This window comes from Dromiciops gliroides, chromosome 3 (assembly GCF_019393635.1).
Source record: "Dromiciops gliroides isolate mDroGli1 chromosome 3, mDroGli1.pri, whole genome shotgun sequence".
Lineage (NCBI taxonomy): Eukaryota > Metazoa > Chordata > Mammalia > Microbiotheria > Microbiotheriidae > Dromiciops > Dromiciops gliroides.
Window position 1 is genome coordinate 445604129 of NC_057863.1, and position 27402 is coordinate 445631530.

The 27402-nt window shown below is 37.8% G+C and overlaps 1 protein-coding gene across 1 annotated transcript in view; it reads left to right on the top strand.

Annotated features, from left to right (window-relative positions):
* The window catches only part of LRP2 (LDL receptor related protein 2), a 262918-nt gene that overhangs the window by 224278 nt on the left and 11238 nt on the right, over positions 1-27402 (top strand). Inside the window, exons 66-77 of the mRNA XM_043995927.1 lie at positions 1104-1247; positions 4234-4399; positions 5770-5898; positions 12364-12584; positions 13690-13866; positions 17474-17593; positions 20248-20338; positions 21320-21387; positions 21792-21915; positions 23340-23469; positions 24741-24842; positions 27249-27374. Coding sequence (XP_043851862.1) covers positions 1104-1247; positions 4234-4399; positions 5770-5898; positions 12364-12584; positions 13690-13866; positions 17474-17593; positions 20248-20338; positions 21320-21387; positions 21792-21915; positions 23340-23469; positions 24741-24842; positions 27249-27374 — 1598 coding nt within the window. The remainder of the gene's footprint in view (positions 1-1103; positions 1248-4233; positions 4400-5769; positions 5899-12363; positions 12585-13689; positions 13867-17473; positions 17594-20247; positions 20339-21319; positions 21388-21791; positions 21916-23339; positions 23470-24740; positions 24843-27248; positions 27375-27402) is intronic.

Below are 27402 nucleotides of genomic sequence, written 5' to 3' on the forward strand. Positions count from 1 at the left end.
CTTTTGTACACTTGTCAGGTATCAATTTGTTATAGACATTCATGTGTCATAGCCTCCTAATAGATTTTGAGTTTTTAAGGACATGGGCCGTATCTTAGCCTAATCTTTGTCTCTTCCTTTTGTGGTGGGTGAAAGATTAAATGACTGAGGAAAACAAAGGATTGATCTTCTGAGCATATTGATTTATTAAGTAATGCTTACAACAATAAACCAAGACCCAACTTCCTCAGCTTAGATCTGGATCCCAAATACAGGGGGAAACAGACTTTTATACATTTAAAATAATTTTAAAAGCCAATTAATTAAAAGAAAACAATACAACCTTAGGTAAAATGATTTCTAATTGGAGGAAAGATTAGGGACTTTCCTGGTTGGGAGGGGAAGAGTGAAAAGGTGCAATTCCCTGAATTTAGAAAAATAGATGTCCCAAATCCTCCAAGGGTCTGTAAACAATCAAGAGAACATGGAAATAACAATTGATTGATCAATATTAATCTAATTTTAAGATAAGACACATGGGGTGGTTGAGATGTACGATTGTGAGGAAACCCCTTGCATCAATCTTTGGATCCAACTGGGTTTCTGGTCAGCATAACCTAGGTCCTTAGTTGAGGGTCTCTAAGCATCAGGAATAGGTCATCCAGTTTCCCAGATACTCAGTGCTAGGTTTAAATAATACAGTAAGGTTTTCTCACAATTCCCACAATTGAATGAAGGTTTCTTACAAGACAGAAGTTGGGCTAGACCCAAAATTGAATAGAAAGGGAACTCAGCTAGTTCCAGAATTGAGTCACAAGATGGAGTCTGTGTGGTGCACTCAATTCCTTCACTTAGCACTGCGCTTGCCACATAGTAAGTAGATGCTTAATCAACATGTGCTTAAGGTGACACCCAGGCCTTCCATCTGAAACAGAAATAAGAAAACCTATTTTGATAGAATAAACTGCCAACTGAGTATTGAAATTTAACTAACCGATCAAAGATGTTTCAAGTGCATTATAAACTTAGATATTTGGGGGTATTCCTGGTGCTTATCCCCAATTCCAGAAAAAGGCAGAAGTAAATGGCACACAGATAAAAGTAAACTCTTCATTTGTTTACAGGTAACCCTCCCTTACTACTCCTGCCAGACAATGTTCGAATTCGGAAATACAATCTCTCATCTGAGCAGTACTCTGATTATCTTGACAATCAGGAACATATCCAAGCCATTGATTATGATTGGGATCCCGAGGGCATTGGTCTCAGTGAGTAGAATAAACTTGGATATTTGTTTTACGTACAAACAAAATTAGCTTGGTTAGTTAGTGAACTTATTTGGAAGTATTTTTTCCTTCATAATATGAGTAGATCAAGTTTTGTTTGTGGAGGGGAAGGCCTTCACAACTGTGAATGGAGCCAGCAAACTTTGTTTTGATTTTTGCAATGAAATTTCAGTCCACCTGTGTTTTCATCTCAGTTATTTAAGGTATGCTCTGCAATTCATGGGCAGCAAGGTGGCACAATGGATAGAGCACAGGGATAGAGCACAATGGATAGAGCAATCAGGAACAACTGAGTTCAAATCTGGCTTCAGACACTGTGTGACCCTGATCAAGTCACTTAACCCTATCTGCCTCAGTTTCCTCATATGTTAAAAAGAGCTGGAGAAGGAAATGGCAAACCACTTGAGTATCTTTGCTAAGAAAACCCCAAATGGGATCATGAAGAATCAGGCACAACTGAAATGACTGAACAGCTGCAATTCATAGGATCATAGATTTATAACTGAAAGGGACCTTAGCAGCTATTATGTTCAACTTTCTCATTTTTCAGATGAGAAACCTAAGGCCCTGTGATATTAGGTGACTTGCCTATGGTTATGTAACTAACAACTAGCAGAAGTGGGATTCAAACTCAGATTCAGAGCCAATGCTCTTTGGATAATTCCATGGTGCTTCTCCCAACAAAGAATTATTAAGAACTGCAACTATATCAAGAAGTAGCTGCTTTAGGTGCCAATGCATTTACTTTTGCAAGGCTACATTTGACTTTTCTTTAATCTTAACATTAAAATTATATAGCTGTGTGACTCTGGGCAAGTCACTTAACCCTGCTTGCCTCAGTTTCCTTATTTGTAAAGCAAGCTGGAGAAGGAAATGGCAGACCACTTCAGTATCTTTGCCGAGAAAACCCCACCTGGGGTCAGACATGATTGAAATGACTGAACAACAACAACAATAACAACAAAAATCCTTTTCAGGTCTGGGAATGATTAGATTGATTATATGTGCCTATTAAGTATTGGAAGTAAAGTATTTATTAAGAATCAGACTTGTAGCAGAGCATGGATGAAGGCTTTTTATTGCATTCTCGAGAGAATGGGCGCTCCTGCCTATGCTCAGAGGAGTGTATTTGAACAAAGCCACAGACAAGTTTATATCCCTTAAGATCCCTCCCCTACTTTCTCTAAAAAGTGCTTTCTCCAGAAGTCTACCTATTTAATCCCTTAGTATGTTTTCCCCTCATTACATGCATTTCCATACATCACATGTTCAGAAAATAGCTGTCTAATCCCACCCAGAGGTGGGGAAGTTAATATTCATTAACTCATTAATACTTATCAAATATGGGCAGAAAGAAGTTGGTTTTAGTAAAGTTCAATTAGCCTACCTCAATCAGTACCATCCAGATCCCGCCATTTTTTTCTACTTTAGGACCCTTTAGGAATGTTTGAGGAGGGGCTAGAACAGAGGTTGCTTCACTGTCTCTCTGAAAAAAAGTGACACAGGATTCTAACTTCTCACATTAAGGGATAAAAACAAATAAAAAATTATCCCAGAAATGTCCATTTTATGACCACAGCAAGTGTATCTTTTATCTTACCACGTGCTACCTACTTCAGATTGTTCTTGAGCATGGCTCTGGTTAGACTGGTTTATGTTTATAAATTGTAGCTAGGACACGTATAAGTGGTAAAATTGGAACTTTACTAAAATTGTACAAGCTGGTTTGCAAAATGCTGCAGAAGAAAGTGATGGAAAATGGGAAGCAACATCTCTTAATAGAGTAGTTGTGGACAGAAGCCAGTAAGAAGATAAGAGCCAGATAGATCAGATTATCCAGCAAATATGGATGGAACCAAGAGAAGTACAAATAGATGTGAAGTGGAAGAGGTCTGCTGGCAGATTTTAAATGGTCTATTCACATCAGTAAGAATGGTGAAACCAACACCTTTTTATTGAAAGTTTCTTGATTCCTCCTACTGTATTATGCTCTCCTCTCTTTGTTCTACTTATTTGATGGCATGTTGTATTCCCCAGGAGAATGTAACTTCCCTGAAGGCAGGGACTGCTTTTTTTCTGAAGTCTCCATTGTCTTGCATATAAGAAATACTTAATGAATGTTTGTCAGATTGAAGTGGGAAAAAAGCCAAACATTTAAACAGGTGAATTGAGGAAAGGGGGCTGGAACTTAAAAGGTACAAATAGAAGCAAGTTAAGGAAACATCATTGTTATCCATCCATAGAAGCTTTTGTGGGTCACATTCATTCCAGTACTTCAAGGGACTGAGCTTTCATTGGTAGGGCACCCTCTCCACTGATATGAATCACAACTCCTTCTGAGTTTTTATGGCTACAAAAATTCACCATTTGATTGGTGAATTTTTCCCTTTCCCTTTTCTTTTTCTCTTCTTCCTTCATTTATATAGAATGTTAAGGTTTTATAAACCTTTTATAAGGGCATTATGTATGGTAGCTGATTTGAGCTTGGGAGGTAGGTGTTATCTATTATTTTTATTTTGCAGACAAGAAAACTGAGTCTGAGAGCAATTAAGTAACTTGCTCAGAATCACTGCTAAGTATCTGAGGAAGGATTTGAGCTCAGTTATTTCTAACTCTAAACCCAGAACTCTATTCATTGTGCTACCTAGCTGCCTCTGAAAAGAAAATTTAATTATAATAACTAGTATTTATAAAAGTTTGTGAAGCACTATATATATATATATATATTTTAATTCCGTACTTTGCTAGCCTAGGCTCACCTCCATGTTATGATGAGGCATTAGAGTAGGTCTTTATTAGAGCCATGATAACAGCATATGTACACATACACACATGCACACACTGACCATATAGTTGAATCAACATTAATGAATTTTCAATTATTTGATATTTCATTTAACCAGTTCCCCAGATATCTAAAGGTAATTGTCCCCAATGTAAAATTGGCTTCTGTGTTTTATCTCTGCAGGTGTTATATATTATACTGTCCTAGGTCAGGGCTCTACCTTTGGTTCCATAAAACGTGCCTATATACCCACTTTTGACAGCAGTGGGAATAATCCTGTGAAGGAAGTTGACCTGAATCTCAAATATATCGTGCGACCTGATGGAATAGCGGTGGATTGGGTTGGAAGGTAAATGATAATGGTTCTTGAATCAGTTGATTGATATTTGTTATCTTTTAAAGGATACGTTAATCTCTTAAGGATCATATCCCATTGGAGACACTAAGTATCTACCAAGTAAAATATGAAAACATACGTAATTATGAGTTTCAAAAGCCAACTTCATATAATAGCATTATTTAGCATTGTGGGTTTGGACCTCATTTTCATAGTTCCACTAGAAAATTTGACTAGGCTTAGGAATTTTTCTTTTCCCTGTCAATTATCATTGGAGAGGCACCATATAAGCCCTGAGACATTAGCAGGAAGTGACTTCCAAGCTTAAATGGGGAATCAAAGAACTCCAGTTTTGAATCCTGTTTCTTCCATTAACTCTTTTTTGGAGGCATAGATAGGACATCCTTGTAGAAGTCACATTTGTTGTCTGTTCCTTACCCTTGAAATTCTCTGAAATCTCAGAGTCCACAGGGTTAGGAATGCTTTCCAAATAGAAACCATAAGTAGAATAATTATCTAACGGATTCATGTCATATTAAACTAATACAGTTAGTTCAATTTCAAAGATGATGCTTGGATTAGAGTGACATTTAAGGGGAAGCAGTTACATTAAGGGCAGAGTGCATTGAGACACCTACATTCCTGAAAGGTAATTTTTAGTGGAAAGATGTTTGAGGAGAAGGAGCTCAGGGACCAACAAAGTTCCTGGAGAATGGTGAGTCATTTGCAGTATAAATTAATTTTCACCTTTTAGCAAACCCATCTGGTGTTCCCAGAAGACAGGTTCATCTCTGAAGATGTTAATTAGCTCCCCACTGTTCCAGCTAAAATAAGATTTTCTACTGGACTACTTGTTTCAGAGCTCCATGCCAAAGAACAAAACCTTCAAGATGTGTTAACATAGTCCAGAGCCTGAAGATCCAGGCTCATTTGATTTTGACATTTTCCTCTGTTAATTAGAGGATGGTAGATCTCTCTTCTTATTTGATGTCTTGTTCTCTTCTTGACCTGAGACTTTGTTATGATGGAACTGGAAGTGTTAAGACTTGGACATGTTAAGTACTATGAATCAGGGTTGGAGGACATTGCTGAGCCTATATATTATTTAAAAAAAAACTATTTTCATCTTTTCCTCTGAGCTGATGAGTTCTCTACATTCAAATTTCCTTTTGACCCCAAAGGAGGTGGGAGGGAGGATATTCAGCTTCGCTAAGGCTGGATTCTGCTAATGAGTGGAATGGTTCCTATCTTAGATTAACATCTCTCCTACTCCTATATACAAAAATATTCCTCGTGCTAACTGATTTCATCTTAAAATGTCTACTTTTTGATGCAGAATTTCTAGCCTTTTTTGATGTTTAACTTTCTTTACTCAAATTCAGGCACATTTATTGGTCTGATGCTAGCACCAATCGAATAGAAGTGGCCAAGCTGGATGGAAGGTATAGAAAGTGGCTTATTTCCACTCAACTGGATCAACCGGCTGCAATTGTTGTGAATCCTAAATTGGGGTAAGCCTCAAGGACTTTGAGAAGTGAATCTTTTTGTGGATTGCAATGTCATAAAAATAAACAAGAGATACATTTATTTTTCTCAAAGAGAAATTATTCTTACTATCAGGTGTGTGAGTGGTAGACATAGAGGTGACTGAGTGAGCACAATGAATAGAGTACTACTGAGCCTAGAGAAAGGAAGATCTGAGTTCCAATTAGGTTCAAACATTTCCTAGCTGTGTGAACCTGGGTAAGTCACTTACCCTCTGACTGTCCAAGTTTTCTCAACTGCAAAATGGGGATGATAATAACACCCTCCTCCCAGGGTTGTTGTGAAGATTGAATGGAGATAATACTTGTAAAGTGCTTAGCACAGTAGCTGGCATGTAGTAGATGCTTAATAAATGTTTATTTCCTTTTCCCCCTTCCCCTTGCTAGAAAACCTGTCTAGCACCTTTCTGTGAGGTTTTTGTGTTAAGTGAACTGATGTGTGTTTCTAGAAAATTCTAGTCATCATGGCTTTGAACTTTGAAGTTATTTATAAAGCCTTCTGCTTTGATCTAGCATGCTTCTCTACCCCCTTTCATTATTATAGAGCATAGGCATTTAATCTTTTTTGTGTCATAGAACCTTCTGGCAATCTGGTGAAGCCCGTGGACCCCTACTCAGAATGCTTTTAGATAAAAGATGGAAATGTTAAATTTCAGTAAGTTCAGTGTAGCTGTTTTTCAGTCGTGTCTAACTCTCTGTGACCCAATTTGGGGTTTTCTTGGCAGAGAAAACTGGAATGGTTTGCCATTTTCTTCTCCCACTCATTTTGACAGATAAGGAACTAAGGCAAACGGGGTTAAGTGACTTGCCCAGGGTCACACAGCTAGTGTCTGAGGCTGGATTTAAACTCAGGAAAATGAGTCATTCTGACTCCAGGCCAGGTGCTCTATCCACAGTGCCACCTAAAGGTGATATATATGTTTTTTTTTTTTCCCATGCAAGTTTAAGGAACTCCTGAAATCTATCCGTGATCCTCAGTTTAAGAGCTGCTATTTTAGAACTTTTGAATAATTTGATCATTATACTTGTTCTGGAGAACTAGGAAGAATTCACTAAAATTATATACAGCCTAATGAATATTTCATAATTCCAAAAGATCTGTGGTTTCATTGGTGTGGCTACTTCTGTTGCTAAAATACATTATCATCCTACTAGGCCTCAGTACATGGTAACTTAAGAGTTGCTAAGGACTAAAAAATTCATTACTTTTGGCTGGCCTTATTAAGAGGAAACTGCGTGGGCAGCTAGGTGGCACAGTGGATAAAGCACTGGCCCTGGATTCAGGAGCACCTGAGTTCAAATCTAGCCTTAGACACTTGACACTTGCTAGCTGTGTGATCCTGGGCAAGTCACTTAACCCTCATTGCCCTGCAAAAACAAAACAAAACAAAAACAAAAACAAAAACAAAAAACACAAGAGGAAACTGCATGATTACTTAAGCTAGTTCTTGGAAAACAAGCACATTGTACACTGCCAGGTTTATACTTATAGGCTTTCCTGGCAGGACCTGCCAGAGCTTGGTCTCAACTGGCATAGCCTTCAAGAACCCAAGGTCATCTCCATTTTTGCAAAGGAGTATTAGAGTAGAGCTTCAGGAGAGAATAGGTAGACTATCCATGTAAATATGTCCGTGTATTTATGTTCATTTGTGGATAGCATAAAGGCAGCTAGGTGGTGCAATGGAGTCAGGAAGACCTGACTCAAATTTAGCCTTACATACTTACTAACTGTGTGACCCTGGGTAAGTCACTTAACCCTGTTTGCCTCACTTTCCTGATCTATAAAAACAAGCTGGAGAAAAAAATGGTAAACCATTCTATTATCTTTGCCAAGAAAATCCCAAATGGGATCATGAACAGTTGGACACAACTGAAAATGACTCAACAATAAAGTGGGTGCCATGGTGTAATGGATACTGCTGGTCTCAAACCTAGGAAAACCCGAGTTCAAATCCTACCTCAGCTACGTACTATGTGACTCTAAGCAAGTCACTTAACCTCTTAGCTCCCTAGACTAATCTCTTAGACTATATATTTCAGAGAAAATGCTGACCTGAATTGAGAAAGGGAGTTTCCTTTCTCAGGAGTTCTTCATGCCAATAAAATCACAGATTCAGTCCCCTATCCCTCTTGGACAGATATGACCTAAATATGTCTATTTTTAGATTAAAAATAGCCCTGATTTTCAATGTTAAATATCACCTAAGATGATCTCTACTGTATTTAATTGTTTTATTTTGCATATCATGAATCAGTGGTGAGTTGGCATTTTCATTGTTAATTGACCTTTTCAGAATGTGTTGATACCACTTTAGTTTGGAATCATTTAGTTTTAAATGGCTTCTTAGATGTTTCTTGTCATTTGGTAAGGGTAAATTTGGCCATTAGTAGATAAATTCACTCATCTACAAATGCCACATTTCTGAATGAGTCACTATAGATTGTTACTATGTGGAATCCATGCAATATCACTCGTCAGTAATAACATTACTAACAACAGCAATAACATCTTAAGTGTGATGCTTTAGTTTCCTAAGTGCTTTTATGAATTTTCTCTCTTTGATTTTCATAACAGTCCTGTGAGATATATAAAATACAAGTATTATCCTCATCTTACATGTAAACTGATGCTCAAAGAGTTTAAGTTAGCTGGCTAATAAGCTAGAATATGTTGCCAAATCTTTTGATTCAAGCCCTATTCTCTTTTCATTTTACTGTATTTCTTTTATAAAGCCAGCAAATTATGTTCCCAAATAGGCAGCTATGGCTTATAACAAAATCTTAATATGGTAGAATGAGCCCATCAGTTAGTCCTGTTCCCCATGTAACGATTGGAATGACACCACCTGCTGGAGAGCTACTGTAGGAAAGCTCTGCCATGAGGAGAAGGCATCTGAGGGCAAGCCATGCAGCTTTTCTTTGGCGTCAGGAAGTGATGTTTGCTTGTAGGAGGAAGAAGGGGTGAGGCTGGCTCTCTCGCTCCTGTTCGCCAGGAGAGCAGAGCAGAACTGTAGCTCCCCGAGATAGATAGCTGAATCTAGGCCTCTTTCTCTCTCTCTCTCTTCACCAAATTCTTATTCTCCTTAATAAATGCTTAAAAGTCTAACTCTTGCTAAAGCTTATAATTTATTGGCGACCACTCATTAAATATTTTAGACAGACTAGCTAGAATTTTAGCCCCTTACACCCAATATGAGCCCTGTGAATTATATATTACATACTAGTGAGTAAGCATCATTTGGTGGCAAAGGTCTGTGTGCTCAAATAGAAGTATAGCGATCCTCCTTTAAGGGCTATGTGTTACATAAGAAATAACATGTAATAGAAAGCATTTCTGACTTATAGTCAGAAGACCTGGGTTTGAGCCTCTTTCTGCCACTTACTGGTTGTATGATCTTGAGTCATTGAAACTCTGGGCCTCAGTGATCTCATCTGTAAAATGAGTATATACTTGATACTCTGATGAATCTGTGACTTTATCAGTTCATGTACTCCCTTCCTTATTGCAGGTTGCCCGTTGGTCACTAGTTGGCTTTTATTTGGCTATGGCAATTCATGAAAATTAGAAAAATGCAAAATAACCTCTGTTCCTTTAGGATTTCTTTCTGCTTCTGCAGTGATGAAAGGAAGTGCAAGAAAAAGAGGTAGAAGTCGCTAAGAACTACTTATTAAAATTTTAAACTGTGTAGAAGCATTCATTGTTGACGCTCAAGCATAAGGTCAGCATCTGATTGGTTACTAATGGGGAAGTCATATTAGAATTAGGTGCTGTGTTACAATCAGACCATTCGCTAGCTAGAGTAAAGGTAAAAATTAATGGTTAAATAAAGAGCAGCTAAGTGGTTCAGTGGATAATGCAGCCTGGAATCAGGAAGACCTGAGTTCAAATTTGGCTTTAGAAACTTCCTAGCTATGTGACCCTGGGCAAGTCAGTTAACCCTGTTTGCCTATGATTTCTCATTTGTAAAATGAACTGGAGAAGGAATATTTGCTGAGAAAATCCCAAATAGGGTTGCAAAGAGTTGGATACAACTGAAATGACTGAACAACAAAAAAATTATCACCAAATTAGAGGAAAGGGTAAAAATGAGGAGATCCTTAATGCTATAATACCATTTCAACTTACTAGAATTATTATTATATTAGCAATAATCATGTGTACCCTCTCTTATAATGTTATGGTCACATTCTGAGGCTCTGGCCCTATTCTTCATAGGATCAACCTGATTCTTATTTCTCTGATGTGACTTCTATGTATTCCTGACAGAAGGTTTAATTAAATTACTTTTAAAACCTCTTGCAACCTCATGATTTTATCACTTTTTTGAGTGCCCCTGGGCAAAGCTGGGTGGTACCCTCTGTTGTGTTTTTATAGAATCATAGAATGTAGGGTCATAGAATTAAAACTGAAAGAGATCTTACATGACCTCCTCATTTTACAGATGAGGAAATCAAGTGGTTTAGCGACTTGCCCAAGGTTGCAAAATGAGCACATTATTGAGGCAGGCTTCTAACTAAGCACTTCTTCAGTGTGATAAACCACCTAGTTGCCTCAGTCATCAATGGCATGTAAATAATGTGTTTCAGGACTTTCAGAGACAAAAGAAAGAATTGTGAGATGGGATTGTTGTCTTTCAGGAAGCCAGAAGCACACATTCATGAAACAATAGAGAACCATATGAGAATAGTTAATAAATACTAAATTGTGTGGTATTTTGTTGTGGAAGGCCAGAGAGGAAAGCATCAGTAGTAGAGAAAGGAGAAAGCTGCTGTCTCCCAATCCCCTGGTGCTGCTTCTTACCCCTGGGTAAAGCTGGGCAGTGCCCTCTGTTGTGTTTTTAAAGCCATCATTTCCCATTCCCAGATGGAGCAGTTTTACAATAACTAAAAAGAATGTTTGTGATTCTAGGATTCTGAACAGGAAGGAAACAGATATTTTTAGTTCAACCTCCTCTTCACCTGCAGGTCAGGGGCTATTTTTACTTTTGTCTCTGTACCTCCAGTGTATAGCATGGGGCCTTTCACATAGTAGGTATTTAATCAGTGCTTGTTGATTGATTCATTGGTTTTACATGGAAGGAGAATTAATTTTATTAATTTATTAATATATCACCAATTAATTTATTAATTAAATGTTATTTAATTTTATTCAGTTATTATAACTATAATTTATTAAGTGATTACTATGTGCCAGACACTAAGGGTTTTTATAGAGATTATCTTATTTGATTCTCACAGCAATGCTATGATGTGGATGCAATTATTATCCACATTTTATAGCTGAGGAAACTTAAGCAGACAGAGATTAAGTGAGTTGCCCAGTGTCACACAGCTAGCAAGTGACTGAGGTCAAATGTGAACTCAGATCTTCATAACTCCAGTCCCCGTTCTCTGTCCACTGTGCTCCCCAGCTGCACACAATTTGTGTGTGTGTGTGTGTGTGTGTGTGTGTGTGTGTGTGTGTGTGTGTGTAGGCAGTTGGGGTTAAGTGACTTGCCCAGGGTCACACAGCTAGTAAGTGTTAAGTATCTGAGGCCTGATTTGAACTCAGGTTCTCCTGACTCCAGGGCTGGTACTCTATCCACTGCCCCTGCACACAATTTTAACATATTTCTTACCACCTCCGCCCCAACAACTGGATAAAATCATAGATTACCACAAAGGGCTTTGAAAATTGGGGAGACTTTGAATAATGGTTATGGAAAGGCATTCTCAGTAAAGGGAAGAAAATGAGCGAAGTCCCTTAGCTATCTTTTGCATACAGAGTGTGATCATCAAATACATGTCAAATTAATGTTTCCTTGGAGCCCTTTTTTGGACCATTTCTAAACTATTCTGTATTGGGGGGAGGCCCTCTGACTCTTATGGAACCCACATTTCCTGCAAAAAGCAAAACTCCTAGCAAGAATTTAATGTTGTTTCTCAAGGATCTGATTATGTAATTCCTAACATGTAGGATGTCTTATTCATTAGCATCCTTTGGCTATTATTTGCCTATGATAATGCATGAAAATTAGAAAAATACAAAATCACCTCATAAAATGGCCTCTTTCTCTGATTGGGTAAATATATGTTGATTTTAAAACAATTGGGGGAAAATGCCTCCTGAGTGGCATTTAAACAGGTTCTGAATTTTATTATGCCCTTATTTTCCCCCCTTTACAATTGTATCTGTTGGATGAGGCCGGCCTACTTCCCTGAAGTAAGCCTGGTAAATTCTTGTGATGTGAGTTATCAAGGCAGAGTTTTCATGGGTGACAGCATTGCTATCCCCTTTCTTCTCATCTCCTAGGAACTATAAAACATATAGGTTAATATACCAGTCACCTGGAAAATGCTGTTTCCCAATGGGTTAATTTTATTCTGCCTTTCAGGGGGAAAAAAACTATTTCCTAAGAGAAAATTCTAAAAATTAGAAAATCTTTGTTATAGGTTCATGTACTGGACTGATTGGGGAAGGCAGCCTAAGATAGAACGTGCCTGGATGGATGGGCAGCAACGGCAAACTCTGGTTTCCAATGACCTTGGCTGGCCGACTGGCCTTTCCATTGATTATCTGAACAATGACCGGATCTACTGGAGTGATTCCAAAGAGAACATTATCGAGTCAATGAAACATGATGGGACTGACAGGAGACTTGTTTCAGCTGGTGGTTAGTAATATTCTTGATTTTATTTTGCTTTGGGGGCTCTTGACTACTAGTGAATATCTTTATTCTATTTTCTCAAGATATGATTCTTTAATTCTTTACTCATCTTGGAAATAATTTGGATGCAGTTTCTGCATTTTATTTCTGAGCTGGTTGTTGAAATGTAAATTAATAACATGTGAGAAAAAATTAATGAAAAGGATAGAGTTTTGAGTTCAGTTGTTCCTATGGATGTGTATAAGTGATAGTCTGTTAATGTATAGGCACTATTGGACATATTAGTACTTAATGTTACAAAAAATTCTAAAAATCATCTCTTACCATTGTAAACATGAAAGGATAATTAATAATAATAATAATAATAGCTAATACTTATCTGAGGCTCTAAGATGTGCAAAGCATAATTCTTATATTATCTCAGTTGATTTTAACAACAACCTTTTATTTTTATTTTACAAATGAGGAAATTGAGGCTGAGAGATGTTAAGTGACTTGTTTAATTAAGGGTCTGAGGTGGGATTTGTATTTACGTCTTCCTCACTCTAAATCCAACACTCTATCTAAGGTACCCCCTGGAGGACAGCTATTGGTGTTTTCCAGACCTTTGCTGAACCATTCATTGCCCAGCAGTCCAAACTAGGAACTCTTAAGAAATCATATGCATATTATTCTCAGCAAAGGAAGCAGACATTACTCTTGAGTGACCATAATTGACTTACATTCAGAGAAAAAAAAAGGTTCAAACATAATATCAAAGATTTTCCCCTTAAGATAAGATAGCAAATGTGAAAGTGGAAGAGATATTTCCCATAAATGGTGTCAGACACCATAGATTAAACTAGTCTAATTTCTTTCATCTTGATCCTTCAGTGCAGAGGACATTTACGTGACAGCATCTGCTGATAGAGATCTGAATTATGGCTCTCTGATGACATTCTAGTTGAATGTTCCAGGAATTTCAAGACTTTGAGTTAGGGTTAGGCATTAAGGTTTTAATTTTGGGAGAATTATGTCTGACACAGAAGTGGTGCTGGAGATTTGCTTTTTAATTAACCAAAGGCTGTTTTTTTTTCTTTTTTTCCCCCTTCCCCTGCCTGTGGTTGAGAAGTGGGGAACCCTTATAGCCTGGATGTCTTTGAAGGCCATTTATATTGGACCTCTAAGGAAAAGGGTGAAGTTTGGAAAGAAGATAAATTCGGGAGGGGAGAGAGAGTGAAAGTGCTGACAGTAAACCCTTGGCTCACTCAAGTTCGGGTCTATCATCAGCACAGATACAATCACTCAGGTAATCACCACTTTTGGAATGAGATGTTCCCTATTCTTTGAAAACTGCCATTCCAAATTAATAGCTGTGCTGTCAGAACACACGGTAGAAGATGCTGCTACGTCTCTTGGTGCATGAAAGGTTTCAATATTTTGACCTAATAAAGGTGGGATTGATGTTACCAACTGAAATATAGTTATTAACAGCCTTAGATAACTAAGCATAAAGTAAAAATATGTCAGTCCTCATCTGGAGTTCATGGGACATGGAGGTCATAAAGTGTCTACGGAAAGCCACAAAATCTCTAGGTCCTTAGATGTGGTGTCAGTGTGGCTTTTTGGTCCAACTTGTGTTACAGGATGGTTCTAAATTTGGTCTTGTGGTTGTTAAGAGCAGAATAAGCCCCAAGAATTACATAACCAGGATACACATAGCAGGTCAACCAAGCACCTGTTGAATTAGTTCAAAGTCAACTTAGAAATCAGCTGCATATCTCTGAGAAGTTCTGAAATCTTATGTATCTTTTCCAGATGAATATAATTTTTATAGATTTATAATTCTATATACTTGTTCACAAATTTACCTCTACTTAAGGAAGGCTTTTATCCTTCAGAGTGATGTTAGGAAAAACATGAAATTAGAAAGTAGGAGATTTGGACTCTAGTCTCAGTTCTGTCACCAACCAGATATGTGACTTGGGGCAAAGCTATCTGCCCATTGATTCTCAATTTCCTCTCCTGGGAAATGAGGGAGTTGGAGTGGATGATCCCTAGGGTCCTTCTAGGTCTGGGAGTCCAGAAGTATGTGTCTCTGGCATGAGGCCCTGAATCATAATAATAGGTGGTTTGGAGAGCTAAGAAACTCCAATCTTCTTAAGCTCTCAGAGTCTTTTCATTTGATCACTAGTGCCATTCATGCCACTTTCCAAACTGACAGTCTCTACTTTCCAGCTAAAAAAAAGGCCATCACTGTTCATATGTCTCATAGCACTTTGCTTAGACATCTTTGCACTTATTGGGAATTTCCTCTATTAATTCACACTGGCACCAGCTTGTCTTGGCTTTGTGAGGTTAAATATGTTTCACAGTGTCACATAGATATGTAGGAATGGATGGATTTGAACCAAGGTCTTTATGGCTCTAGGGCTGGCTTGGTATACAATATGTCAAGCTGCCTCTCTATTATGGGCTATAAAATAAATACCCCTCTCATTTTCTTTTACTCCTAAAGTTATTTAAAATACTCTGAGCTGGGTTCTTGACCCACTATTCCCTCTGGCCCCACACACAGTTTCACTTATAGAGAAATAAAGTTGATTTTTCTTTTTAAAAAATATTTATTTATTATTTTATTTTTCCCCAATCACATGTAAAAACAATTTTAACATTCATTTTGGGGGGGCGGGGCAATGAAGGTTAAGTGACTTGCCCAAGGTCACACAGCTAGTAAGTGTCAAGTGTCTGAGACCAGATTTGAACTTAGGACCTCCTGAATCCAGGGCTGCCCCCTGACATTCTTTTTTTTTTTTTTTCCAAATTTTTTTTTTTTAGTGAGGCATTTGGGGTTAAGTGACTTGCCCAGGGTCACACAGCTAGTAAGTGTTAAGTGTCTGGGGCCGGATTTGAACTCAGGTCCTCCTGACTCCAGGGCCAGTGCTCTATCCATTGAGCCATCTAGCTGCCCCTGACATTCATTTTTAAAATCTTGAGTTCCAAATTCTCTCACTCTCCACCCACCACTTTGAGAAAGCAAGCAATTTAATATAGGTTATACTTGTGTAGACATGCAAAACATTTCCATATTAGTCATGCTGTAAAAGAAAACAGACCAAAAAAAAAAAAACCTGAAAAAAAATCAAGTATAAAAACAACAACTATGCTTCAATCTGTATTCAAACTTCATCAGTTCTTTGGGGATGGATAGAATTTTTCAACATAAGTCCTTCAGAGTTCTCTTGGATCACTGTATTGCTGAGAATAGCTAAGTCATTCACAGTTGATCATCTTACAGCATTGCTTTTATTGTGTACAATGTTCTCCTGGTTCTACTCATTTCACTTTGGGTCAGTTCATACAAGTATAAAGTTGATTGTTCCTGTTGGTCTTGTGGAATCTGTGCCAGGCTGAGAGCTGGTGATTATCAAATGTTTATTTATCAGGTGATTGATTTAGGGGTTCAAGGGATTCTAGAGATCACCTACCTGTATCTTACAGGTGAAGAAACAGGTCCAGAGATGTTACTAAGTCATTTACAATGAGGATTTGATGCCCCATCATCTGACGCTAAATCCCAGCTTCTTTGTACAATACCAGTTTTCATCTTGGAGGCTATGCTAGCAGAACACAGAGATAAAAATTCCTGACCTGGGGTCTATGAACTTGGTTTCTAAAAAACATTTTGATGAGTTTCTTTTGTGACCCTAAGTATTTTATCTTTTGTAGCTAAAAGCATCATTTTGGGAAGGGGTTGACAGGCTTTCCTATATTGCCAAAGAGATCCATGCCCACAAAAGGGTTTAAGAATCCCTGGTCTAAGGGCAGCTAGGTGGTGTAGAGGATAAAGCACTGGCCCTGGATTCAGGAGGACCTGAGTTCAAATCTGACCTCAGACACTTGATACTTACTAGCTGTGTGACCCTGGGCAAGTCACTTAACCCTCATTGTCCTCACCCCCCCTCAAAAAAACCCCCCAAGAATCCCTGGTCTAACAGATCCTACCAAGCATCAGTGACTTTGAGGATAGGTTTGGTAATGCCCTGGATGTCTGTTCTAAATCCAACCTAGTTACTTTTGCTTATTGTCAGAAAGTTGTAGTGATGTCTCATGTGGAGCTGTCTTGGAGAATATTCTGTGATCTTTGGTAAATTCAAATTTTGATGACCTTGAGTTTTATGAGGAAGTTTTATTGTATTTACTGAACATATATATTGCCTTCCACCAGCAGTGTACTAAAGCCATCTCATACTGTCTTAATAGAACCAATTGTTAAATTTTTAGTGTGAGCATTTAAATGATGGAAATAAGTAAATACTATAAATCAGAACTTGATTTATTACTTTTCTGATTGTCTAGACTTAAGGAAGTGATGGAGAAAATGTTCATAATGCAAATTAAATTTAAAAGCATATTGCACACACTAATCCCTCTCCACCCCCTGCCCCAAGCTGGTTGTTAAATATTTACCAGCATGTCCCTGCCTAGCATTATGCCAGGTGGAGAGGGATTGTATTAGGAACAATAGATATTGCCCCCTGGCCTCAAAATACTAACAGTCTAACTGGGAAAGATGACTGACCAGCACATAATGAATAGAAAATGAGTGTGTTTCAGTAATTGAAGGAGATGAAAGGAAGAATGGGAGGAGGATAATTGATTTATTGGAGAACAGGTGGGATTTATTAGGTAAATTATCTGAGGGCCTTTGGCTCTGTAGCCAATTTAATGCTGCATGGATTCCACAGTTACACAGATGGGAAGTTCCTGGAGCAATCAGTTTAAAGTAGTCCAGAACTAATCAATGAAGTATTGGTCTCCTGCCTAAGCATTTTCTGAGATGTGACTTTTCCTCCCAAGGTAAATCAGGTTGGTGATTCTATATTACTTATTCTTTCCCCTCACCTTCGTTTTAGTGCCCAACATTTGTAAAGATATTTGCAGCCACCTCTGCTTGCTGAGACCCGGGGGTTACACCTGCAGCTGCCCAGAAGGCACCCGTTTTGTGGAAGGGAGCAGTTCGGAATGTGATGCAGGTAAAGTCACTGCCAGAGAAGGCAGCAGCAGCAGCAGCAGCAGCAGCAACAGCAGGGGGAGCCTAGGAGGTGTTTTCTGCTTTTCTTTTGCATGTTCTTCTGTGTTGGCTACAAGCAAATGACTGAGCCCTCCTGGTTCCTTCTTCCCCCTTACTGTCTTCTGGGTAAATCTCAACCCCAAATGGCAAGCCACACTGCTTTCTCTGCCTTTTGAATGGGCTATAGAAGCTGCAGAAAGTGGGGCTGGATGAAAAGCAGCAAAGGAATTAAGTCTCAGCATAGCCAAAGTTCCTGTTCAAGCACTCTTGTCTTAGAGACAACTGGTAGCACAGCAGATAGGGTGCTGGGTCTGGAATCATGAAAACCTGAGTTCAAATCCAGCCTCAGATACTTTCTAGCTGTATGACCTTGGGTGAGTCACTTGAGCTGTCGTTGCCTAAGTTTCCTCAACTCTTGACTGGAGATAATAATAGAATCTACTTTGCAAGGTTGTTGTGAGGACCAAATGAAAAAAAGCACTTAGCATAGCATGGTGCCTGGCACGTAGTAGGTCCTAATATGCTTATTTCCTTCCCTTCTCCCAAATGAATGCTAGTGGGCCAGACAAAAGTTTTGTATTCTAACAATTTCTGGGCATTTTTTTGAAAGCTGTTTTAGGATTAGCCTACCATATAAGATCTGACTGACGTCATATCAGTGTCCATGACCTTCCTGTTGTATTTTCCTGGGAAGAAGTTTTCAACAGTGGGTTTCATGAATAAGACCAGCTCTTTCTTCCTTGATCTGATCCAAGAAGGATTCCTATTAGGCTGGATTCTTCTGGCCTCAAAAGACGATCCTCTGGCATGGAGACGGAATGTCCTTGGGAATATGCTGTCCCTGCAGCCAATGTTTTGTTTATATGGTAGGGGAGATCAGTATGTCCCTTCTGTGATCATTTTAGAAACCTCGGCGACATCAGCAAAGCCATATCTGGAATTGGAAATAGGCAGCAAAAATTTATTAAGGGCAGCTAAGTGGTACAGTGGATAGAGCACTGAGCCTGGAGTCGGGAAGAACTGAGTTTAAATCCAGCCTCAGACACTTACTAGCAATGTGATCCTGGGAAAGTCACTTCACCCTGTTTGACTCAGTTTCCTCATCTGTAAAATGAGCTGGAGAAGGAAATGGGAAACTATGCCAGTATTTTTGTCAAGAGCACCAAATGGTTAAGAGTTGGACATGACTGAAATGACAGAACAACATTTATTAAGTGCTCATTATGTTTCAGGCACTGTACTAACTACTGGAAATATGAAGAAAAGCAAAAACATGGTAGTTGAGAACCAGAATGGGAATGGGAAATCTCATTATTATCCTGATATTGCTGTGACTGATCTATTCTTGAATGAGACACTGTCTATCTGTGTCTGCTTTATACATTGAGAATAATGATACCGTTCTGCTGCACAGCAGACATTAAGGATTAACTAGGATCCAAGCTAAATCATGTGCATGAAAATTATCATATGATAATTCAGCCAGAAGCCATATTGCTCATAGAAGATGACTTAATCAATTAATACAGATGAGATACAGGAGGGATCTGCACAACTAACTCTGTATATTTTTTCCCAAACCATGTGCCAGTCTGACATTGTAGAAGAGATTTTCTCCTGGTTGCTTTGCATCATCTGCTTCTCTTTTTCTTGGTGGGATAAATTGGCTCAAAACTTTCTTTTTTTACTTTTTTTATTTGGCGGGGCAATGAGGGTTAAGTGATTTGCCCAGGGTCACACAGCTACTAAGTGTCAAGTGTCTGAGGCTGGGTTCGAACTCAAGTCTTCCTGAATCCAGGGCCGGTGCTTTATCCACTGCGCCACCTAGCTGCCCCAAGACGTTCAGGAGAAATATAATAAATAGTGAGCCAATCAAGCTTAATCATGATAACAATGATACCAAATAGCACCTAGATTTCATTTACTTATTACTTCATTCATTCATCCATTCAATAAATAATGAATGAATATTTTCTATGGAAAAGGCAATGAAATATGTGACCATGAAGCTCTTGCTACAGGAAAAAAGTAAAGGGTATCTCAAAATCACTGTGGAACAAACTGGGAGTTGATAATTTGAGCAGGTGCAGTTTTACAGGTCTTCCATAGGAGGGTCAGGTTTATGTACACAAGCTGAAAAATTCTGTTCACCTTTTTGGAAGTTTGGGTCCTTTAAACTAAAGTCTTCTTTTGCCTGTATGTTCATAAATGCCTTTAGGAATTAGGATATTTAAGGCAGTTTGAAGGTACAATGACTAAGATAGTCTCTGATCTTCATGGAGCATACACACCAATATCAACCATATTGGCGCTATTAAGGATGGACCCATTCCATTCTTTTTAATATTCAAATATATTCTGGAGTCCAGTAGTATTTATTCTGGACAAGGAGAATTTTGAAATTTGTCATTTTTCCTTGTGTTTAATGTATACTCCTACTTCATACTCCATTATTATTTTGTAAGAGCATTCATTTGATCTAAGTGAGGGGTAATATTTTGAAAGGAGAATAGCATCATATATCCCTGGCATTAAGGGTGAACAAGGTTTTGCATGAGACAGTATGCTCTGCTGAGTGTGGCTTATTAACACATGCATGGCTTTCAATTTCTGCAGCCATTGAATCTCCCCCAACCATGCCCCCAGCATGCAGGTGTATGTATGGAGGAACATGCTATGTTGATGAAAGTGGTCTCCCCAAATGCAAGTAAGTCAAAATATGGAGGTCATATCTGTTGGTTTTGCTTCACAAAGGGCAATTTAATACATCTAGATAACCATGAAAATAAAAAGAAAAGCTTTATTGGTCCACTAATTTTTCAAACATCTTGCTCCTTTTGGGATGTATATTTCAGAGAAATGAAACCAGATTCTTCTATGTATTTGGATTACTAATCACCATAGAGTAATGGGAGAATGGCTGTTGATAGATGCCTTAGGATGTATAGCATATGTGATAAGCAGGAGGGTTATGCTGATGAATTAAGGAAAAATCTATTCAATAAATTCAACATACATGTATCAATGCCTTATTATGACAAGGAACTATGCTAGATAGGGACTTCCAGATACTGGGATTACTTCTAGAATGTTGCTTAAATGCATTCTCCTCATCTGAATTTACATGGCCACCCTGTTATTCTGACTTTCATCACCTCTCTCCAGAGGAGAGAATGAGTATGGTGACCCTGCCTCACTTAAATTCAGTTCACTGCAAGTCATGACATCACAGGACAAACAACAATTCTCACCTAGACAGTAGGTTAATAGCATCAATTTCCTGGGAAGGGTTCCTGTGTTCACAATAATGTAAGATACATAGATTAACTAAAAAAAAATTTACTGGAGAATTCAGAGGACAAGAATGCAATCATTATATTCCTTTCCTATCTTCAGCAACATAGAGAAAAAAATAAGAAATCAATCATTGCAGATACTAAGTCTGAACCTGTAGATGCCACTGGTGTACCACTGAAAGTGAATTTTCATGCAAATTGCTGTTATTTTCAATTTGACATTTTTAAAGGTTTTATTATTATTTTTTTAGAATAAATAGGACCCGCGCAATAACTACTTGTCTAATCTAATGTGGAATTACTTAGTCAAAGCTAAATAGGGATGTGGCTTAAGTTAATAATGCAGGATGTGTGTTCAAAATGACAATGAATGATGTTAATTGCATTTTCAGGTGTCCTAATGGCTACACTGGAAATTACTGTGAATTAGGATTTTCAAGAGGAATGCCTCCAGGAACAAGTAAGATCTAAGATTGGGGGGGGAGGGGGGGAACCTGTTCTTTTGCTGAAGATCTGGAGCAGCTAGTTGTTGCAATAGATAAAACAGCAGCCTTGCAGTCAGGAGGACCTCAAGTCAAATCTGTCCTTAGACACTAGCAGTATAACCTTGGGCAAATCACTTAACCTTCTTTGCCTCAGTTTTCCTCATCTGTAAAATGACCTGGAGAAGGAAATGTAAAACCACTCCAGTTAACTTTGTTAAGAAAACCCCAAATGGGGTCATGAAGAGTCAGAAATGGTAGAAAAATACTGAACAACGAATACATCAGTTGAATCTATTCTTTCAGTGCTTAGTGTTAGCTATTAAGTTTGACAGACCTTTCCTTGCCATGGTACCCTCACTTACCTTTCTCTCTTTCATAGCAGCAATTGCTGTGTTGCTGACGATCATCTTGTTGATCCTCCTTATTGGTGCTTTGGCAATTGGAGGGTTTTTTAACTACAAGAGAACAGGCTCCCTTCTGCCATCTCTCCCTAAGCTGCCAAGGTAGGATGCTAATTATAGATTTTGTACAATAGGCTTTCTGGTCCTTTGGCTTTATCAATTATCCACCCCCCCCCATTAAAACAGAAACAGCCTTTTTTCTTTTTTTTCTTTTTTTGAAACAGGCTTTTTTCAACGTGCATTTCACCTATTCTATTAAAATAATAGTAAACAAGCTTCCAAAATCATTGTTTTCTCAACATTTTAACTTTATATTAATTTTAAGCCAAAAATAACAAGCAGTTAATTTATTTCTAAAATGTTCATGCTACATGGAAGTTTAGATTACATTCAGGTAATTTCTCTGTCTCTCCTGTCTGTCTTATGTCTCTGTCTTTATCTCTCTTTTCCTATCCCATTCCATAATATGTGTACAATAAGATTATGAGATTCCCCCCCCCCAGGAATTAATGAGTAATAAAAAACTGCAAGCACTTCTCCTTGTTATTTAAAAAACCCACAACTTTATTAACTATATTTTTATATCACTTACATCTTCTCATGTATTTCTTCTTTCTTCCCCACCCAGAGAGCCATTTCTTATAACCAAGAATAAAAAAAAGACAAATTTTTTTTGCAGAATTAGCACATTGAAAAAAGTCTAATAAAAGTCTGTTCCATACCCATAGTCCCTAATTAAAAAGCTAGATGGCACAGTGGATAGAAGACTGGGCCTGGAGTTAAGAGACCTGAGTTCAAATCTAGCCTCAAACACTTACTAGCTGTGTGACCCTGGGCAAGTTACTTAACCCTGTTCGCCTCAATTTTCTCATCTGTAAAATGAGCTGGAGAGAGAAATGGCAACCCACTTCAGTATCTTTGCCAAGAAAACCCCAAATGGGGTCATGGAAGGTTGACACAAATGAAACAACAGAATAACAACAAACAATAGCCCCTAATCCCTGCAAAGAAGGTGGGGAAGGGCCTTCTCATATTTTCCCTTCAGGGTCAAGATTAGACTTTATAATTTTGTGGAACTTAGGTTAAGTTGTTTTGTTGTGGTGGGTTTTTTCACTTCCTTTTTTAATCATTATGAATGTTGTTTTCCTGGTTCTTCTTGCTTCCCTACACATCAGCTCATATAAGTCTTCCTATGCTTCTTTGCATCATATTCTCTTCATCATATTCATTATTTCTTATTGAACAATAATATTCCATTATATGCATATACAATAATTTGTTTAAACATTCCCCAATTGACGGGGATCCATTTGTTTCCAGTCCTTTGGTACTACCCCAAAAAAGCTATGAATATTTGGATATATATATATATATATAAAGAGAGAGAGAGAGAGATAGCCTTTTTGTGTAGTTTATGCTTAGCAGTGGGGTCTCTGGCACAAAGAATGGACATTTTAGCCTCTTTCTTCACATAATTTCTGGTTGACAAGCACTCTTTCAAAAGGGTCCCTTTGGTTTCCTTTCAGCTTAAGCAGTCTAGTAAAATCTACAGAAAATGGCAGTGGTGTGACCTTCAGATCAGGGACTGATGTGAGCATGGATATTGGAGTATCAGGTTTTGGGGCTGATTCGGCTATTGACAGAGCAATGCAAATGGTAAGGGCTGTTACAAATGGATCTTTTGAAATGTGGCACCATCTTCATTGTTTTGGATTTCTTTCTCTCTTGTTTTGGTACAGGTTGGATAGAATCACTTTTTAAAAGGACAGAAACATACTAAAGTTTTCAGATATTTTTCTTCACAAATTAGATTTCAGTAATAATAAAAATGGGGTTGTTTGTAGAGTGTATCGATGTTTTGAAAGTAAAAATAAAATTAGTATTTTCTGAGACCTTTTAGTTCCAAACAGAATTTGATTGGCTAAAGTCTCTCATGCAGTCTCAGAAATATGAAGTTTTTTTTCTTAATCCTTTTTTATTTGGAACCATTTTGTATGTATTTGGAGGTAAGAATTTTTTTTGGCTGATATGGCATATTTTTCTTTTCACTTTCCAGTTAGTGTCCCCCTCCCTTATAATTTTATAATATCCATCATATCAGAAGTATGATTTCTCCTTAATCATTCTTTCCAATCCTTTGTCCTCATTACTGTTCATAGGTAACTAACAAGATTCATAGTTTTTGTTTTGGGTACCAAGTAGGTATTCAACACAAGGGAAACTTATCAAATGAATGAATTTTAAAAAAGCATTTCTTAGGTACTTACTATGTGCTAAATACTATCCTAAATGTTGGGGATATAAATACCCCACCTCCTGATTTCAAGGAATTTACATTAAAACAGGGTTAGAGGAGAATACATATGGGGAATGGTAGGCAGGGAGGAGCATTTTGACTTGGCAAGTCACAGGGATGGTGAATGGGGCCATAGAGGATAAGTGTATATGTGTGTGTGTGTGTGTGCATGCATATGTACATATGCATATATGTATGTGTATGTGCACATACACACTACATATGTGCATACACAAATGTTTATACATGCATATCCATGCACACATATTTGTAGAAATTATAGTATTGATTCAATTATGGCTCCAGAACTGGAGAACAGAGGTGGTATATCATGGAGAACATGCCCAGGAGAAAAAACTGAATTGTGTTTGGGGACTTTGAGATATGGTGGACTATGTGAGTCACTCACCCATCAGGACATCAGTTCTAGAGTCAATGAATTTATGTGTTCATGCTGCTGAGATAATTACTTTTTCCATAAAGCCCAAGACTCTGCTGCCTTTTCATTTTATAATATCTTTAAGAGGATTTCTCTCTCTTTGGCTAATTTTGCTCTGACCAGAAACATGGTGAGAGGTTTTGAAGGGATTGTATTGGGGAATTGTGACAATAGCATTATTCTCTTTCTCAGAATGAAAACTTTGCTGTGGAAACAGGGAAGCAGCCCATCATATTTGAAAATCCAATGTATGCAGCCAGAGACAGTGTTGTCCATGTCGATCAACTGGCCTCAGTGAGAACCACACTTCACAAACATATGATCTCTCTTGTTGCTGTTCTTTCCCTGTTTTTGTTCTGTCCAATTTCATCCATTTAAAATCATTTTTAATTTCACTTCTCCAACAAAAAAGAAGTATAAAAATGAATTTAGTTCATTTCTAACCTTGACTTTCTGCAAAGAGATGGTTGATTCAAGGATATTACAGCAATGTTTGAAAAGGCAGAACTATTTTATGTCCCATAGAAATTGCTGAAAGGTTAGAGTCCTTCTCTAATTATATCAAGAAGCTCTTCACTGTGGCTTGCATAAAGCCAAGTGATTATAACTCCATCATTGGATGGTATTTCGCAAGAAAGGAGAGAAGGAAAAAAAGAGAAGGAAGAGAAGGCAGGACCTCTCATTAGCTTAGGATTCAACAGCCAAAATAATGTTTTTGCCCACTCTTGCTAACTTGTAAGCATCAATTCATTGTGCACACTTAGCTTTTCATTGGAATTACAACAGATGGCATATTTAAATATCAGACTGAAATGTTTCCTTACTCAGGACCAGAATATTTAGAGTACTGAAAACATTTAACTAACCCTCTGATGTGTGGCTATTAAAGCTTTAATGTCATGCCATTATTGTTACTGAGTTTTATTTGTTATTCTCTCCATAGCTATCCCCCTGTAGAACAAGTAGAATAAATTTAACGATGGACCTAAAAGATAGGTTATGAACATTAAAGAAATGTAATATCTCCATTCTTTAAAATTTGTGCTAGATATTATAATAATTTCTTAGGATGGATCGCTAAGGCTCTATGGGTCTCTAACATAGAGAATTTCTGGAAGGTTAATCATCACATTTGTCTCTATAGTTTCAAAGGTTACAAATCAATAAGCATTTATTAAATGATTGCCATGTGTCAGAAATTATTCCAAGTCCTAAAGATGCAAAACCAAAAATACAATTAAAAACAACTAAGCCCAACCCAGAAAAGAAAAGCAATCCCAGCTCTTAAGGACTTTACATTCAAATGGAGGAGATAACATATACACAAATAAGTATCTGCTTAATACATGCAGAGAAGATGGTAGTCTTAGGGAGAAAGGTACTAGCAGATGGGAGGTATGGGAAAGTCTTCCTGCCAAAGGTGACACATGAACTAATGCTGGAGAAAGCCAGAGATTGTAAGAGGTAGAGATGAAGAGGCATCCTCACACATAAGGGGCAGCCAATATAAAAGTATGGATATGGGAGACCGAGCACCATATGTGAAGAACAACAGCAAGTAGGGTAGAATGACTAGGCTGTGGAGTATATGCAGGAGAGTAATATGCAAGAAGACAGGAACAATGGGAAGAGTCCATGCAGTGAAGAGTGTAAATGCCAAAAAAGAGTTTATATTTGATCCTAAAGTCATAGGGAATCATTGTAGTTTATTGAACAGGGGGAATAACAGAGTCAGACCTATGCTTTGGGAAAATCATTTTGGCAGCTGAATGGAGGTTGGATGGAGAAAGATGAAATTTGATATGGGGGGGACCAATTAGAAGGCTACTACAATAATCTAGGCAATAAAAGGCAGAACGTGGGTCATGGTTGTGTGAAGGGAGAGAAGGTAACATATCTGAAAGCTGTTGTGGAGGAAGAAATTATAAGATTTGCCAACCTCCTGAATAGATGGTGTGAGAGTGGGATGATAGCAAGATTTTAAACTTGGGTGGCTAGAAGGATGGTGATACCCTCAACCATGATAAGGAATTTTGGAAAAGGATTGTGTTTGGAAGGAAAGATCCTAATTCTCCAAGGAGAAAATTTCTAGTTCAACAAAGGGATTGGATAAAAAGGAAGCTCAATCATTTAAAAAAAATATAGCCTATGGCTCTACATTATCCTATTATTCTAAATGTGTTTACTGGTGTTATGTTATGTATACATAACCAAATCCTTTTAATCAAATACTATAGATAGCTTTGGGAAGAAATGGATATGTAAGAAAGACTAGAAGCATCTTTAATAAATCAGATTGTGACTGCTATAGAGTTTGGAGATTTTTTAATCCTCTCATTATAGGACCAATTTAGTATTTAATGGTTTTTGTCACCTAGAACGTGGGACAGTCTTTATATTCTGCTAGTACACGGAATTTTCTTGTGCTTTCTAAAGAAACTATAACTTCAGAGATATGGGAGAGCAAAATACCCAATGAAGGAAGTGATTGAAATGAATGAAACATTCAAGAAAACCTGTTTCAACCAATGATTTTATATGGGAGGGGACAATCTTTAAGACTTTCAATTTTTTTTCTTAAAGAGCAAATCATTTCTCCCTACTCTTTGATTAAAGTCTCTTAATCTGAAGTTTCTATTCAAGTTTTAATTGTTATTTCATCTTTTTGGAGGTAGATAAGAAAGTTTAATGTGTTTACAGGTAACTGAATTCAGAAATGAGGATAATCCAAATTACGAAAATCCCATTAGTTCTTCAGAAATTGTTGTTGATGAAAAGCAGCCTTCTACAAGTGCAGAAACAACACAAGTAACAGAAACTGCCCAGGTATGTTATGCTTGATTTTAAGAGAGCT